Here is a 16,706-nt window from a genome sequence, read left to right as displayed (position 1 = left end):
ATCCACCAAACTTTACAGTTGGTACTATGCTTTCGGACAGGTAGTGTTCTCCTGGCATCCGCCAAACCCAGATTCATCCATTGGACTGCCAGATGGTGAAGCATGATTCATCCCTCTAGAGAACGTGTTTACACTGCTCCAGAGTCCAATGGCGGAGAGCTTTACACCACTCCAGCCGATGCTTAGCATTGTGCATGGTGATCTTAGGCTTGTATGCACCTGCTCGGCCATGGAAACCCATTTCATGCAGCTCTTGAAGAACAGTTATTGTGCTTACGTTGCTTACAGAAGCAGTTTGGAACTGCTGAATTTTTACGTGCTACGCGCTTCAGTGATCCTGTTCTGTGAGCTTGTGTGGCCTAACACTTCACGGCTCAACCTTTATTACTCCCAGATGTTTCCACTTCACAATAACAGCACTTACAGTTGCCCGGGGCAGCTCTAGCAGGGCAGATACTTGACAAACTGACTTGTTCTAACTTCCTTACTACTTCTAACTTCCTTCATACTGGACACAGAGACATACAAATGGTATCCATAAGTTCCTCTGCCTCTGGGGAAGTAGATTAAGGGCCTTGTTTTCAACAGCATGATGTATTCCTTTAATGGATGGGAGTACCATATTTTGGCCAACTGTCAATGGAGCCATCAAAGTATTTTCAAAGTAATTTTGTCCTGTAGAGAATGCCTTATCATAAAGAACCATACAGGAAAGTGTCTGCATCCAGCATCCAGCAATCTCTGCCCAAGTCCTGGGTGGGTGTATTTGATAGCATACAGTATGTATCAGTTTCACAGTAGAAGGGTAAACCCCAGCCTAGATGATAAGAATTGGGAAGGTCAACCTTCACATCCCTGTTGTGAGGTATTTCCCCCAGAACCATCCTCCCCATACCTATGAAATGCTAATACCACAAGCCATCTCCCCACATCCACCTCCACCAATCAGTGGTCCTTGGCTCTCTGGGTGTCCTAACATTGTGTGTGTGTGTGTATGTGTGTGTGTGTGTGAGTGCGTGCGCGTGTGTGTGTGTGTGTGCGTGTGTGTGTGCGTGTGTGTGTGTGTGTGTGTGTGTGTTATCTCTCCCTGACAGGATGTACCGCCGGACGTCCAACATGGTGGGATTAAGCTATCCGCCCAGCGTGATCACGGTGCTCAAGGTATTAAGAACCGCGTCCTGGCACGGACGGCGATAGGCCAACAATTCAGGGTGAAGTCTGAGATAGTCCAACGGGGTGGAGGGGAGAGAGGGTCAGGTCTGCGATGTACACCGGGCAACCAAGATAAAACAGTACATCATTCACAACTTCACCCTATTTCATACACAGTATGATGGAATAGATACGTGTAGAATCACAGTACATACAGACCGCATGCTTTCATTTCAAGTCATTCTCTTCCGATGCCAGAACACACGGGGGTAAAAGCTGCATTTGACAAAAATACAATTTATTTTTACTATTGAATGGCTGTCCTGTAATGAGTAATCATTTGTGTCCCGGTTACTGAAAACATGACCTATTCCCATGCAAAAGAACACAAGGTATTAATACTCTGCTGATCTTATAGATGGGATTTTCATGTAATGTGTTGTTGTTATTGCTGTGTAATAGTGGCGTAGCGTGCCATGTTTTCATGCCTCATGACGTAATGACTCTTCATCTGCAGAGAGAGATGACCGAATTAGAGTTTTGTTTGATCTGTTTAATCTGGTGTGAAGATAAAGTGGATCTCTCTCTTTCTCTGCTATCGTCACACACACACACACACACACACACACACACACACACACACACACACACACACACACACACACACACACACACACACACACACACACACACACAGCACCTAACCATCTGGGTAACCCTAACCGGTTGCTCAGATGCAAAGGGGTCAATTAGAGGTCAATAGTGTGTTGTGTTTTATGCATATCATAAATTATGACATGTGGTCTCCCGTGGGGTTTGGGTTCAACACCTCGTTCCTACCCCATCAGTAAGATGAACTAAACTGTCTCATGACATGCACTGTTTCTATTTCATAACTATACAAAACTGTACAACAACCGTTAACCTAAACCTTGAGAGGTCGGAATCCATACCAAACCAGGAAAAGCCAGTCGAATGAAAACCAGGACTCTGTGTCATAAACGTACTGGACCAGCCCTGCACAGTTTAGACCAATGTACTGATAGCATGGTGGATTGACAATCTGGCAATTCTGGTAAATGCCAGATGGGCTGGAATTGTTTTGATGTTGGGTGGGCTGATCGAAATTGACACACACCCCAAAAAATGTATCTGTTATACTAATCAGTGGGAAACAGCCGGGCCCCCCTCCCACAATGGGCCAGCCTGGTTTTCTGAAAGAGTGAGCTGAGGTCACACAAACTCACATTCAAAGTCAAATGTGGCATCAGCAAAAATACCTGCTCAGACTCTGTCATCAGACAGTCAAGATCATGGATCGTAAAAAAAAATATTGAAGGGTGCCTATAAACTTAGAAAGAGCAAAGTCTACATTGTCACCCCATTTTTTGGGTGGCTAAAACTATGATTTGGTGCATTATCTTCATGATTCCTGTAATGAAAGTTTCTGCCCTGCCCCTGTGCCTGCGCCCTCCCAAGCGCTCGAGAGAAAGATGTGTTCTGATCATATAACATTTCAAAATGCAATTGACGGAAAAACACCGCTTTGGGAGCTTCGTCCCCTTGTCCCTGCTGGAGAGAGGAAGGTCTCAGCTTCCTGTGGGCATTTTTTCTCTCAACACTCAATATTCAGCTCAATAGCAACTATGTATTTTACAACCAAGATATTTGATATGGCTTTGAGATATGGAGTGCCGTGCCAACAACTGCAACGTTTCTTGTTTGGAAATAACATTTACTGTTGGATCAATACATGGGTATAAAATACAATTACATCTGTAGTCCTATTTTAACCTCTAGCACTTAGCCATCCCGGATCCGGGATCGTGAATACAGCCTCAAGCTCATTACCATAACGCAACGTTAACTATTCATGAAAATCGCAAATGAAATGAAAGAAATATGCTAGCTCTCAAGCTTAGCCTTTTGTTAACAACACTGTCATCTCAGATTTTCAAAATATGCTTCTCAACCATAGGAAAACAATCATTTGTGTAACAGTAGCTAGCTAGCGTAGCATTTAGCTTTAGCGTTAGCGTTAGCATTCAGCAGGCAACATTTTCACAAAAACCAGAAAAGCATTCAAATAAAATAATTTACCTTTGAAGAACTTCAGATGTTTTCAATGAGGAGACTGTTAGATAGCAAATGTTCAGTTTTTCCTGAAAGATTATTTGTTTAGGAGAAATCGCTCCGTTTGGTGCGTCACGTTTGGCTACCAAAAAAACCCGAAAATCCAGTCATCAAAACGCCGAACTTTTTTCCAAATTAACTCCATAATATCGACTGAAACATGGCAAACGTTGTTTAGAACCAACCCTCAAGGTGTTTTTCACATATCTCTTCGATGATATATCGTTCGTGGAAGTTTGCTTTCTCTCCTGAATCCCAGGAGAAAATGCCCGCACCTGAAGATTACGCACCAATTTAGACAAAGGACACCGGGCGGAACCCTGGAAAATGTAGTCTCTTATGGCCAATCTTCCAATTATATGCCTACAAATACGTCACAATGCTGCAGACGTCTTGAAGAAACGACAGAAAGGGCAGGCTCGTTCGTGGTGCATTCACAGCCATATAAGGAGACAATGGAAAACAGAGCTTCAGAAATTCTGCTCATTTCCTGTTTGAAGTTTCATCTTGGTTTCGCCTGTAGCATGAGTTCTGTGGCACTCACAGATAATATCTTTGCAGTTTTGGAAACGTCAGACTGTTTTCTTTCCAAATTATATACATTTCTTTCCAAATTATATACATAGTCGAGCATCTTTTTGTGACAAAATATTGTGCTTAAAACGGGCACGTTTTTTAATCCAATAATGAAATAGCGCCCCCATAGACTCAGACTTGGAAGCGCGTGCAGTGATGTGGGCTTGTGTGGATAAAATGCCAGGACCAAACTCTTGTCCCAGGCCGCCCACGGCTGGCAACAATCCTTAACGATGATGTGATATCATCATGCCTCACCTTATGAATCCTTCACTGGCTGGCTTGACTGTTATTAGATTTCTTCCAGCTATCTCACAGAGCTATTTTCTTCTGATTCTACTCTAAAACCGCTAAATAACACAGTGTTGAAATGAAAAGCTCTGTTGGCTACTTACCCCCGTTCCTTCTGTATTCAGCCTGCTGTCCTGACCTGTCATTCACACGGAGACTGGACAACTTGGCTTAGTCATCTTTGAGCCAACTTTCTTCCTCTCTCTCTCTCTCTCTCTCTCTCTCTCTCTCTCTCTCTCTCTCTCTCTCTCTCTCTCTCTCTCTTTCTCCCTCTGCCCTTCTCGCTCGCTCCAGACCATCTCTCTCTCTCTCTCCATCTCCATCTCTCTCTTTCAGTATGCCTGCAGGCTGTGTAAGCCAGTGGCGGGAGACAGAGATGGAGAGCAGGCGAAAACTTCCAATTTAAAGATTTAAATCTTTAATGTGTTGTAATTCAAATGGTCCTGTACCAGACATGCCAGAAGAACTCCACAGAACTTTGTTGGAAAGAGAGAGAGAGGGAGGGATTGAGGGAGGGAGGGAGTTGTATAGAGAATGAGAGAGAGATGGGGGAGTGAGGGAGGGAGAGAGAATGGGGAGTGATGGAAAGAGAGGGAGTGAGAGGCAATGGGGGATAGAAGGAGCGAGAGAGAGAATGGGAAGTGATGGAGAGAGAAAGGGGGAGTAAGGTAGAGAGAGAGAATAATCGTAGTAATAACTCACCTTTAGCTGTACATGGGGATTCTGTTCTTGTTCGTTATTACTGAGATTCATGTTATGACTGCTAACAACCCCTGGCTTTAAATTCATGTAACATACTGTATCATCAAACAAACTAGAAATAACGTCTGATGTAAAAACATGCCTACTTACCTCTGAGACTTAATGTATTTTGATTTAGACTCCATGCTTTTCAAACAGTCATGCAGGTTTTCAATAAGGTGCATTTATTGTGAAATAACACTTGAATATAGCAATATAAAGGAAAATAACATGTATGAGATGCACAACATTTTCATTTTTATAAGACACTCCCTCCCTGCTCCTCCTCAATGATTTGCTTTACAGACACATTCATATCTGATATAGTCTTTCAATACTTGTTCTGACAATGACTCCCTCTCGCAGCACGTGGACATGTGGTCTTTTGACGTGTTTGCCCTGAATGACGCGAGTGGGGACCACGCGTTGAAATTCATATTCTACGAGCTGCTCACAAGATATGACCTCATCAATCGCTTCAAGGTAAGCTGATCAGAACTGGACTGCATCTCATTCTCTCCCACTCCCTTATCTACCCCCCCCCCCCCCCCCCCCACCCCACCCCTTCCCCCTGTGGGCATTGATGAGTGACGTTCTTTTAAGTCGATTTTAATTCCATTGTATCAGAAGGTCTCAGAGGTTGTACGACTATCTGGACCTGCATCACAAGGATATCAAAGTCTGTGGTGATAAATGCATAGCAACAAATACCCATTTAACAATTTTGGCTCAGGGAGAAGGGAATCAATTGCTTCAATAAAGATGGTCTCTCCTCCTCCTCTTCATCTTGACTGATTGGAAAATACTTGGTGAAAACACTATGGTTGAAGCTCATCATTAGGCTGGTCAACTATTTCAGATCGCTACAATGAAGGACAGGAGGCGATGAGAGGAAGTAACTTTTTAGCTGAGAAAAAGCCAATCTGTGTAAGAGCGAGAATGAGAGATTTCCCTCGGGTCACTGGCTGAGCTCTGTTGTTTTCGTTTGTTGTTCAGATCCCTATCTCTGCCCTGGTGTCCTTTGTGGAAGCCTTGGAGGTGGGCTACAGCAAACATAAGAATCCCTACCATAACTTGATGCATGCTGCAGACGTCACGCAGACAGTACACTATCTATTATTGAAGACAGGCATGGTGGTAAGAGACATTTTATTTTAATTTGTGTGTCTGCTTGCTTTACATGCGTGTGCGTGCATGTGTGTGTGCGTGTGCCTCCTAAGGTGTGTGTGTCCACAGGAGGGTACCTGCAGTATTCTTGTTTGATTAAGTCTGACCCACACTCTATCAGCTGTATTTATGACGCCATGGAGGCAGTCAGTCAGCAGCCACCCTCCTGCCTGCAGGCCATGTCGTAGAGTCAGTCAGCAGCTACCCTCCTGCCTGCAGGCCATATCATAAGTCAGTTAGCAGCTACCCTCCTGCCTTCAGGCCATATCGTAAAGGCAGTCAGTCAGCAGCTACTCCTGCCTTCAGGCCATGTCGTAGAGGCAGTCAGTCAGCAGCTACCCTCCTGCCTTCAGGCCATATCGTAGAGGCAGTCAGTCAGTAGCCACCCTCCTGCCTGCAGGCCATGACAGTAGCGGTGCGTGGGTAAAATCACTGGGGAAGCCAAGCCAGGAAAGAAAAGCCATATTACAACCTACTGTATGTGTTGTGATAATTGCATTGTTTGCTCTATAACCTGTTAGTTCATGTCCCCTTGCTACTGTGATATATAGGCCTAAGGCCGAGACAATAAGACAACACAATAAATTCAACCACACCTTTGTTTCTTCACAAAACCGGAGAGCAACCTGTCTGGTGAAGTCCACAAAGCATATTGCATGTGACTAACAGTTACATGACCTACAGCATGGTCAATCAAGTTAATACAGCATGGTCAATCAAGTTAATACAGCATGGTCAATCAAGTTAATACAGCATGGTCAATCAAGTTAATACAGCATGGTCAATCAAGTTAATACAGCATGGTCAATCAAGTTAATACAGCATGGTCAATCAAGTTAATACAGAATGATCAATCAAGTTAATACAGCATGATCAATCAAGTTAATACAGCATGGTCAATCAAGTTAATACAGCATGGTCAATCAAGTTAATACAGCATGGTCAATCAAGTTAATACAGCATGGTCAATCAAGTTAATACAGCATGGTCAATCAAGTTAATACAGCATGGTCAATCAAGTTAATACAGCATGGTCAATCAAGTTAATATAGCATGGTCAATCAAGTTAATACAGAATGATCAATCAAGTTAATACAGCATGATCAATCAAGTTAATACAGCATGTTCAATCAAGTTAATACAGCATGATCAATCAAGCTAATACAGCATGATCAATCAAGTTAATACAGCATGGTCAATCAAGTTAATACAGCATGATCAATCAAGTTAATCTTTCCAAAATGTTTTGACTACTAAACAACTATTGATTTGAAAAACACTGGAGAGTCACTGCAAGTCGCAAAGACAATAGGAGCTGCATCCTCTATTCCAACACCATTTCAACTTCAACATCTCAACGTAATTTAATAAGCTATGTTTAGTCTAATACAGTGACAACTAAAAGATTCCCCCCCAAAATTCTACGTAATCTAAATATCATGACTGTCCATAGCACTGATTTCTGTGTGTGTGTGTGTGTGTGTGTGTGTGTGTGTGTGTGTGTGTGTGTGTGTGTGTGTGTTTGTGTGTGTGTGTGCGTGTGTGTGTGTGTGTGTAAGTAGAAAAAAACATGTTGACTCACCCTACTTATAGAGAAGCGCCAATGACATCCTCCTCTCTTTCATGTTGCTGAAACGGTCTATGACTCTGTCATACAGTGCACACTTTTAGTTTTTGTTGTCCTGAATCAATCAAATCAGATATATTTATAAGGTCATTTTTACATCAGCAGATGTCACAAAGTGCATATACAGAAACACAGCCTAAAACCCCAAACAGCAGGCAATGCAGATGTAGAAGCACAGTGGCTGGGAACAACTCCTTAGAAAGGCAGGAACCTAGGAAGAAACCTAGAGAGGAACCAGGCTCTGAGGGGTGGCCAGTCCTCCTCCTGCTGTTCCGGATGGAGATTATAAGGGTACATGGCCCTTCAGGCCAGATCGTTGGCTAATTGGCTAAAATGCTTACTCACTAGCCTAGCTTCCTTTCATGGGTAACAATTAGCCAGCTAGTTATTAGCCTACATCTAGCTAAATATTGAACTTCCATCCTCTCAGGCCAGAGGCACAATGTATGAATTTATGGCTGGATCAGAATTGGCACTATAATTATTGGCCAGTATGGAGAATTAAGTAAACCCCTCCCCCATGGACCCCACCCCCCACCACTACCACCATCCACTCTGACCTCATCCTGATCTCTCTCTCTCCTCTCTTTTACTCGCCTATCTCTTTTTCTCTCTCATCCCCACCTCTGCCGCCTCTCTCTCTAAATGCTCTCCCTCTACCTACTCTCCCTCTCAAGTGAAATAGATAATAGACAAAGGTGAAATAAACTATAAAAATGAACAGTAAACATTACACTCATAAAAGTTCCCAAAGAATAGAGACATTTCAAATGTCATATTATGGCTACAGTGCCTTGCGAAAGTATTCGGCCCCCTTGAACTTTGCGACCTTTTGCCACATTTCAGGCTTCAAACATAAAGATATAAAACTGTATTTTTTTGTGAAGAATCAACAACAAGTGGGACACAATCATGAAGTGGAACGACATTTATTGGATATTTCAAACTTTTTTAACAAATCAAAAACTGAAAAATTGGGCGTGCAAAATTATTCAGCCCCTTTACTTTCAGTGCAGCAAACTCTCTCCAGAAGTTCAGTGAGGATCTCTGAATGATCCAATGTTGACCTAAATGACTAATGATGATGAATACAATCCACCTGTGTGTAATCAAGTCTCCATATAAATGCACCTGCACTGTGATAGTCTCAGAGGTCCGTTAAAAGCGCAGAGAGCATCATGAAGAACAAGGAACACACCAGGCAGGTCCGAGATACGGTTGTGAAGAAGTTTAAAGCCGGATTTGGATACAAAAAGATTTCCCAAGCTTTAAACATCCCAAGGAGCACTGTGCAAGCGATAATATTGAAATGGAAGGAGTATCAGACCACTGCAAATCTACCAAGACCTGGCCGTCCCTCTAAACTTTCAGCTCATACAAGGAGAAGACTGATCAGAGATGCAGCCAAGAGGCCCATGATCACTCTGGATGAACTGCAGAGATCTACAGCTGAGGTGGGAGACTCTGTCCATAGGACAACAATCAGTCGTATATTGCACAAATCTGGCCTTTATGGAAGAGTGGCAAGAAGAAAGCCATTTCTTAAAGATATCCATAAAAAGTGTTGTTTAAAGTTTGCCACAAGCCACCTGGGAGACACACCAAACATGTGGAAGAAGGTGCTCTGGTCAGATGAAACCAAAATTGAACTTTTTGGCAACAATGCAAAACGTTATGTTTGGCGTAAAAGCAACACAGCTGAACACACCGTCCCCACTGTCAAACATGGTGGTGGCAGCATCATGGTTTGGGCCTGCTTTTCTTCAGCAGGGACAGGGAAGATGGTTAAAATTGATGGGAAGATGGATGGAGCCATTCTGGAAGAAAACCTGATGGAGTCTGCAAAAGACCTGAGACTGGGACGAAGATTTGTCTTCCAACAAGACAATGATCCAAAACATAAAGCAAAATCTACAATGGAATGGTTCAAAAATAAACATATCCAGGTGTTAGAATGGCCAAGTCAAAGTCCAGACCTGAATCCAATCGAGAATCTGTGGAAAGAACTGAAAACTGCTGTTCACAAATGCTCTCCATCCAACCTCACTGAGCTCGAGCTGTTTTGCAAGGAGGAATGGGAAAAAATTTCAGTCTCTCGATGTGCAAAACTGATAGAGACATACCCCAAGCGACTTACAGCTGTAATCGCAGCAAAAGGTGGCGCTACAAAGTATTAACTTAAGGGGGCTGAATAATTTTGCACGCCCAATTTTTCAGTTTTTGATTTGTTAAAAAAGTTTGAAATATCCAATAAATGTCGTTCCACTTCATGATTGTGTCCCACTTGTTGTTGATTCTTCACAAAAAAATACAGTTTTATATCTTTATGTTTGAAGCCTGAAATGTGGCAAAAGGTCGAAAAGTTCAAGGGGGCCGAATACTTTCGCAAGGCACTGTATATACAGTGTTGTAATAATATGCAAATAGTTCAAGTACAAAAGGGAAAATAAATCAACATAAATATCAGTTGTATTTACAATGGTGGATGTTCTTCACTGGTTTCCCTTTTTCTTGTTGCAACAAGTCAAAAATATTGCTGCTGTGATTGCACACTGTGGTATTTCACCCAATAGATATAAGATATATGAAAATTTGAATTGTTTTTGAATTCTTTGTGGGACTGTGTAATCTGAGGGAAATATGTGTCTCTAATATGGTCATATATTTGCCAAGAGGTTAGGAAGTGCATCTCAATTTCCCCTTGCATTTGTGGGCAGTGTGCACATAGCCTGTTTTCTCTTGAGAGCCAGGTCTGCCTACGGCGGCTTCTCTCAATAGCAAGGCTATGGTTACTGAATCTGTACATAGTCAAAGCTTTCCTTAATTTTGGGTCAGTCACAGTGGTCAGGTATTCTGCCACTGTGTCCTCTCTGTTTAGTGCCAAAAAGCATTCTAGTTTGCTCGGTTGTTTTGTTAATTATTTCCAATTTGTCAAATAATTATATTTTCTCATGATTTGGTTGGGTCTAATTGTGTTGCTGTCCTGGGGCTCTGTGGTGTCTGTTTGTGTTTGTGAAGAGAGCCCCAGGACCAGCTTGCTTGGGGGCTCTTCTCCAGGTTTATTTCTCTGTAGGTGATGGCTTTGTTATGGAAGGTTATGGATTTATAATTAGCGGGTACTGGCCAAATTCTGCTCTGCATGCATTATTTTGTGTTTTACATAGTACACTGAGGATATTTTTGCAAAATTCTGCATGCAGTCTCAATTTGGTGTAAGTCCTATTTTGTGAATTCTTGGTTGGTGAGCGGACTCCAGATCTCACAACAATAAAGGGCAATTGGTTCTATAACTGATTCAAGTATTTTTAGCCAGATCCTAATAGGTGTGTCAAATTGTATGTTCCTTTTGATGGCCCTTCTTGCCTTGTCTCCCAGATTGCTCACAGCTTTGTGGAAGTTACCTGTGGCGCTGATGTTTAGGCTCAAGCTGCATCCCTGTCTCACCCCATGTCCCTGTGGAAAGAAATGTGTTTGTTGTTTGTCAATTTGAACCGCACACTTGTTGTTTGTGTACATGTATTTTTATAACGTCATATATTTTTTCCCAACACTGCTTTTCATCCATTTTTATAGCAGAACCTCATGCCAAATTGAGTTTAAAAAAACATTTGAAATCAACAAAGCATGAGAAGACTTTGCCTTTGTTTTGGTTTGTTTGTTTGTTAATTAGGGTGTGCAGGGTGAAAACGTGGTCTGTCATATGGTAATTTGGTAAAAATCCAATTTGACATTTGCTCAGTACATTGTTTTCACTGAGGAAATGTAAGAGTCTGCTGTTAATGGTAATGCAGAGGATTTTTACTAAGTTTGCTGTTGACACATGCCACGGTAGTTATTGGGGTCAAATTTGTCTCCACTTTTGTGGATTGGGGTGATCTGTCCTTGGTTCCAAATATTGGGGAAGATGCCAGAGCTGAGGATGATGTTGAAAAGTTTAAGTATAGCCAATTGGAATTTGTGCCTGCATATTTTATCATTTAATTTAGGATACCATCAACACCACAGGCCTTTTTGGGTTGTAGGGTTTGTATTTTGTCCTGTAGTTAATTTAATGTAATTGTAGAATCCAGTGGGATCTGGTAGACTTTAATAGTTGATTATAAGATTTGTATTTTATCATGTATATGTTTTTGCTGTTTGTTCTTTGTTACAGGGCCAAAAGGATTGGAGAAGTGGTTTATCCATACATCTCCGTTTTGGATAATAACTCTTTGTGTTGTTGTTTGTTTAGTGTGTTTCAAATTTCTCAGAAGTGGGTACATTCTATGGATTCTTCAATTACATTGAGCTGATTTCTGGCATGCTGTTACTTATTTTTCTGTAGTGTATTTCTGTATTGTTTTTTGTGATTCACCATAGTGAAGGCGAAGGCTCAGGTTTTCTGGGTCTCTATGTTTTTGGTTGGATTTCTTTCTTAGGTTTTTGCATTCTTCATCAAACCGTTTGTCATTGTTGTTCATTTTCTTAGGTTGTCTGCTTTTTAAATTTGATAGGGAAGCTGAGAGGCAAATATACTGCGAAGTTTACACCTTTACTATTACAGTGAAACGTTTTGTCCAGGAAGTTGTTGCTTTCTCTCTCCCCGCCTCGCTCTCTCTCTGACCTCATGATATGCTCCCCACTGAGACTTCATTGATCCTGGTCCTGAGTTAATCTCTCCTGACTGTTGGGTATTCATTTCTGTCACCTCCCTGCTACCCGGTCATTAACCACCCAGTGATATGTAACTGTTTAATGGTCTTTCGGATGATTCATGGCTGATGATGTGTGGAGGTATGAATGATGATGTGAGGGGCAAGGGTTATGATCCACGAAAGATGTCATTGTCACCCTTGCAGCGGTTGGATTCCCATTGGTTTGATTCCAAATGTGCCGCTTACACATTGCCCCATTGGATCCTCATTGGTCCAATCAATGTGCTGGCAAAAGCATATTTGTTTTTTAGTATATCCCCACTGAGGGGTGGCATAGGTTTTGTCCCAAATGGTGCCCTATTCCTTACATACTGTAGTGCAATACTTTTAACCAGAGCCCTATGTGCCCTTGTAAAAAGTAGTGCACTACAAAGGGAATAGGGTGTCATTTGGGAAGGAGCCATAGCCTGGCTGGGTGCCCGAAATGACAGCTTGGTTTTTGGAGCTCTCTCTCTGACACCTTTAAATCCACAGGAAAGCCTGTAAAACTGTCAGCAGGGTTTATGAGGTGCTGGAATCATCACTGTTATCAAAATGTGGATGCAGCACATTCATAATAACCATAAAGCCGCTGTCTCTGTCATAAACTAATTTCAAATTGCCAACAAATGCCGTAAAATAAACTTTTACTGCATAGAGCCTGCATATTAAGGCATGAAATCATGTAAAAGCAAGTGTGAGTTAATAAAGCTATGAAGGACAGTGTAAAAAGAGAAGAGTAATTGTAGTTTACAAGAAGGATAAAGGGGCAATCAGCAGTTGCTACATCATTTTTTACTTTTAATAAATACTTATTGATTATTGAAGATTATAACCTAAAAATGTACCCCGTCAAAATCCAAAATTGAAGTTTGTTTTACTCCAATGTTTGTTAGCAAAGTAAATGTAAATAAATACTATATAGCCTCAACGCATGGTTAACATTAGAACCGCTGGGCCTCAGAGGGACCCCCCTGCTAAGTGTAATTAATACATTTCATATATGCTATCCTTCAAATAATAATTTTGTTGGGTTCATGAAGGTGTTAGGTAACATTAGAATGCATTTTTCCCCCAATTCAAATAACAAAATAGCATTTTCATTAGTCTATGTTACTGTAAAATTTAAAAAAACACACAAATGAAACTGTTCAATAAATAGTATTTGTGAACTATGAAACAGAAACCATATGTGTTGGAACATGGTAACAGTTTATTTTTATATATACTGTATGTATTTATTTTTTACAAAATACCCCAACCACAAAGACCCATGCTAGGTCAGCAAAATGCGTGGTCAAATGATGAAAACAGTAGCCTAAACATCATCATAAGGGTCAAGTGTGCTTGATAAATAGTTCAAATCACCCCAAATGATATTATAATGAACATAAGTTTCGATATGACAGCTTGTGCTTAAATGGTCTGTGTTTTCACGCAATGGCATTAGTTGGATTACATTTAGCGGTTATCCCTTGTCCTAACAGTCAACACAAATCTTTGCCACTTTCACTTTCTTGACACACTTCAAACAAACACATCACTTGTAGGTGACACGGGTGTCTTGGTTTCTGTTCTTTCTGCATCTTGCCTCACGCAAAGGCTCTCGTGGAATCTTTGAATCTTTGTTGCTGCCTTGGCGCTCATATATCTCTCATGTAGCCCGTATGCAAGACTCATGTTGAAGTGTGTGTTGATAACAGCTAAATCAAGCATGTTGTAAAACGCCAGGGTGCCATCTGATCCAAAACATCCCCACCTACTTATGTAACAAAATAGAGTAGAAAACATTAGGATTATTTACCCATAGGGAAAACAACATGTCTTATACAGAAGAGCATAATGCATTGCATAAGTTTATCTACAGCATGTTGGCTGAAGGCGATGCATATTATGTAATATTGCCATACCTTTGGTTGTAGTGCAAAATAGGATCCGTTTTTCTCTTTATTGTGTCCCTGTCGATGGCAATTGTCGGATGCATGGTGATCCTGACAGAAACATTCTTTCTTGCTTTGCATTGGTATAGTGTGAGTGTTGTCTTGTCATTCACCTCCGTTTTAGGAGTACAACGGCTGTGCAGGTGCCTTGTTTTGAAGAGGGAGCTCCCGTCTCGCTTTGTTCATGGTGGCGACTAGGCTTGTTTTTATTTGCTACATGACAGTGAAGTGAAGAAATTGTCCAAAGTGACATTTCTCCCCTTGCCAACGTAAGGTTCCACAAGCCTCATCACCACATTTTCCAACACTCGCTCACCTGCTGTGCGATTTGGATCTTTTCCCCAAACGGTGCCTTCCCTTCCTTTCCCTTCCTGTCTCACTGTTTCATGTGGTGGTGGCGCAACGTACAGTTCTGGCTTTTTTTAGGCCTCCGGGGTGTAGGTTTAGGCTGAGGCACAGAATCAGACGAATAATCATCATGTTATGATGAATTTATTCCCCACCATCTGAGTCGTTTTCATTCAGCTATTGTAGCAGCGCTAACGCAGCATGTGCATCCATTCATCTTGGTCTTCTTACCATTGTAAATGATGCAGGCTCTCACTGTGTACTACAAGTAGGTTGAAGTAGACTGATAAGACTGATAAGGATTTGGTGGACTGATAGAGGGTACATATCATTTTGAGATTATAATTTGAATATACCAACACAATAGAATGGCCCACCCTTTTCTTCATTCATAATTGGTGATTACATAATTATGGATTCTCCCATTATCCTCGCACATCAACTCACCCAACTCACCCAACTCACCCCCCTTTCTCCCCCTTCATTTATTTAATCTGTCGTTTCATGTGTGAAATTCGTTTGGGTATCGTCTAGGTTCAGTTTCTAGGCAATTATCAGGGTGATTATGAACTGGCAACTTTTGGGAGAATGAGCGGAGCAGGCCCTACTGTCTGTAGAGGTTCTGTTCTGTTCATAATATTACGATTCTAATAAGGGCCGTGTGTTATATAGACTTATTTTGGAGAAGTCAAGGATGGATGGGGGTTGATAAATACATGAATTAATGAGTTGTCAAAATGACTGCTTTAGCAGTTCTAGTGTTAAAACTATTATTTGAATATTTTGGATGGTCAGTCCTTGCATCCATGGCTCTGTCTATGGAAAAATCTAAATGACATACTCCTTGCATCCTCTCTCCTCCTCTTCTTCTGAAAACCCATTGGGGGAGAAGGTCAAACGGGAGGGACCTCTGGCTTTCTCATCTAATGGGTTTTGAGAAGGAGACGAGGAGAGGGGAAGCAAGGAGTTTGAAATTGAGATCTTCCTTATGAATCTGAGAGTGACTACAATTCTCCAGCCCATCCCTAACCTTTAAAAAATATATATATTTCATCACAGAAATATAACAACATTACTACTACTGTTACTTCTGTTCAACATACATTTTGGAGTAATGGAAACAGTCAGGGAGAGAAACAAATCTAATATTCTTCTTGTATTACAGAACCAGGACAGCCTAGCAGAAAATGTTGCTTTGTGGGAAGGGAACTTTAATAAGTACTCAATTTAATTTACGACATTAGATATAAAATAATGTCTCTCAGAGGAGGCTGGTGGGACGAGCTATAGGAGGACAGGCTCATTGCAATGGCAGGAATGGAGTTATTGGAACGGAGTCAAACGTGGTTTCTATATGTATGATGTGTTTGATGCCGTTCCATTTATTCCATTCAAGCCATTACAATGAGCCTGTCCTCCTATAGCTCCTTCTACCAGCCTCCTCTGATGCCTCTCTATGCAAACATATTCAATATACAATTAAAGGGATACTTTGGGATTTTGGCAATGATGCCCTTTATCTACTTCCCCAGAGTCAGATGAACCACTGGATACCATTGTTATACCTCTGTGTCCAGTTTGAAGGACGTTAGAGGTAGTTTCGCAAGCCAATGCTAAGTAACGTTAGCGCAATGACTAGATGTCTATGAGTAACTGCTAGCATGCTAGTGAACACCCACAGACTTCCAGTCATTGCGCTAATTGCCAAAATCCTGAAGTATCCCTTCGAAGAGTAAAAACTGTTTTGTCTGGTTTTATGTATTGACTGGGGGAAGATTGTCAAGCTTACATAGATTTGTTTTTCTAAGGTGTGTGGCAAGCAGGCGACGTGAACATGTCACTTATGATTAACGTTACAATGCATCAGCATCAGCTTCTGAAATGTTTTTCCCCGAGTTGTTTGTTCTCCTCTAAATTGCCTTTATCACCTCTTGTGTTCCTTGTTCTACAAATTGTATCCTCTCTCTCTCTCTCTCTCTCTATATATATATATATATATATATATATATATATATATATATATATATATATATATTGTTCTCTCTTTCTTTCTCTCTC

At 41.4% G+C, this 16,706-nt stretch overlaps 1 protein-coding gene across 3 annotated transcripts in view; it reads left to right on the top strand.

Moving 5' to 3' along the window:
- Window positions 1-16,706, top strand: part of LOC110535511 (calcium/calmodulin-dependent 3',5'-cyclic nucleotide phosphodiesterase 1C) — a 114,557-nt gene that overhangs the window by 69,666 nt on the left and 28,185 nt on the right. For all 3 annotated transcript variants that reach the window (XM_036935215.1, XM_036935214.1, XM_021620554.2), the window contains exons 5-7: window positions 1,095-1,161; window positions 5,260-5,376; window positions 5,890-6,030. In XM_036935215.1, coding sequence (XP_036791110.1) covers window positions 1,095-1,161; window positions 5,260-5,376; window positions 5,890-6,030 — 325 coding nt within the window. The remainder of the gene's footprint in view (window positions 1-1,094; window positions 1,162-5,259; window positions 5,377-5,889; window positions 6,031-16,706) is intronic.

The sequence above is a fragment of the Oncorhynchus mykiss genome, chromosome 11, assembly GCF_013265735.2.
Source record: "Oncorhynchus mykiss isolate Arlee chromosome 11, USDA_OmykA_1.1, whole genome shotgun sequence".
Classification (NCBI taxonomy): domain Eukaryota; kingdom Metazoa; phylum Chordata; class Actinopteri; order Salmoniformes; family Salmonidae; genus Oncorhynchus; species Oncorhynchus mykiss.
Note: the sequence above shows the minus strand (reverse complement) of the source record. Positions and strands in the feature narration are given on the sequence as shown.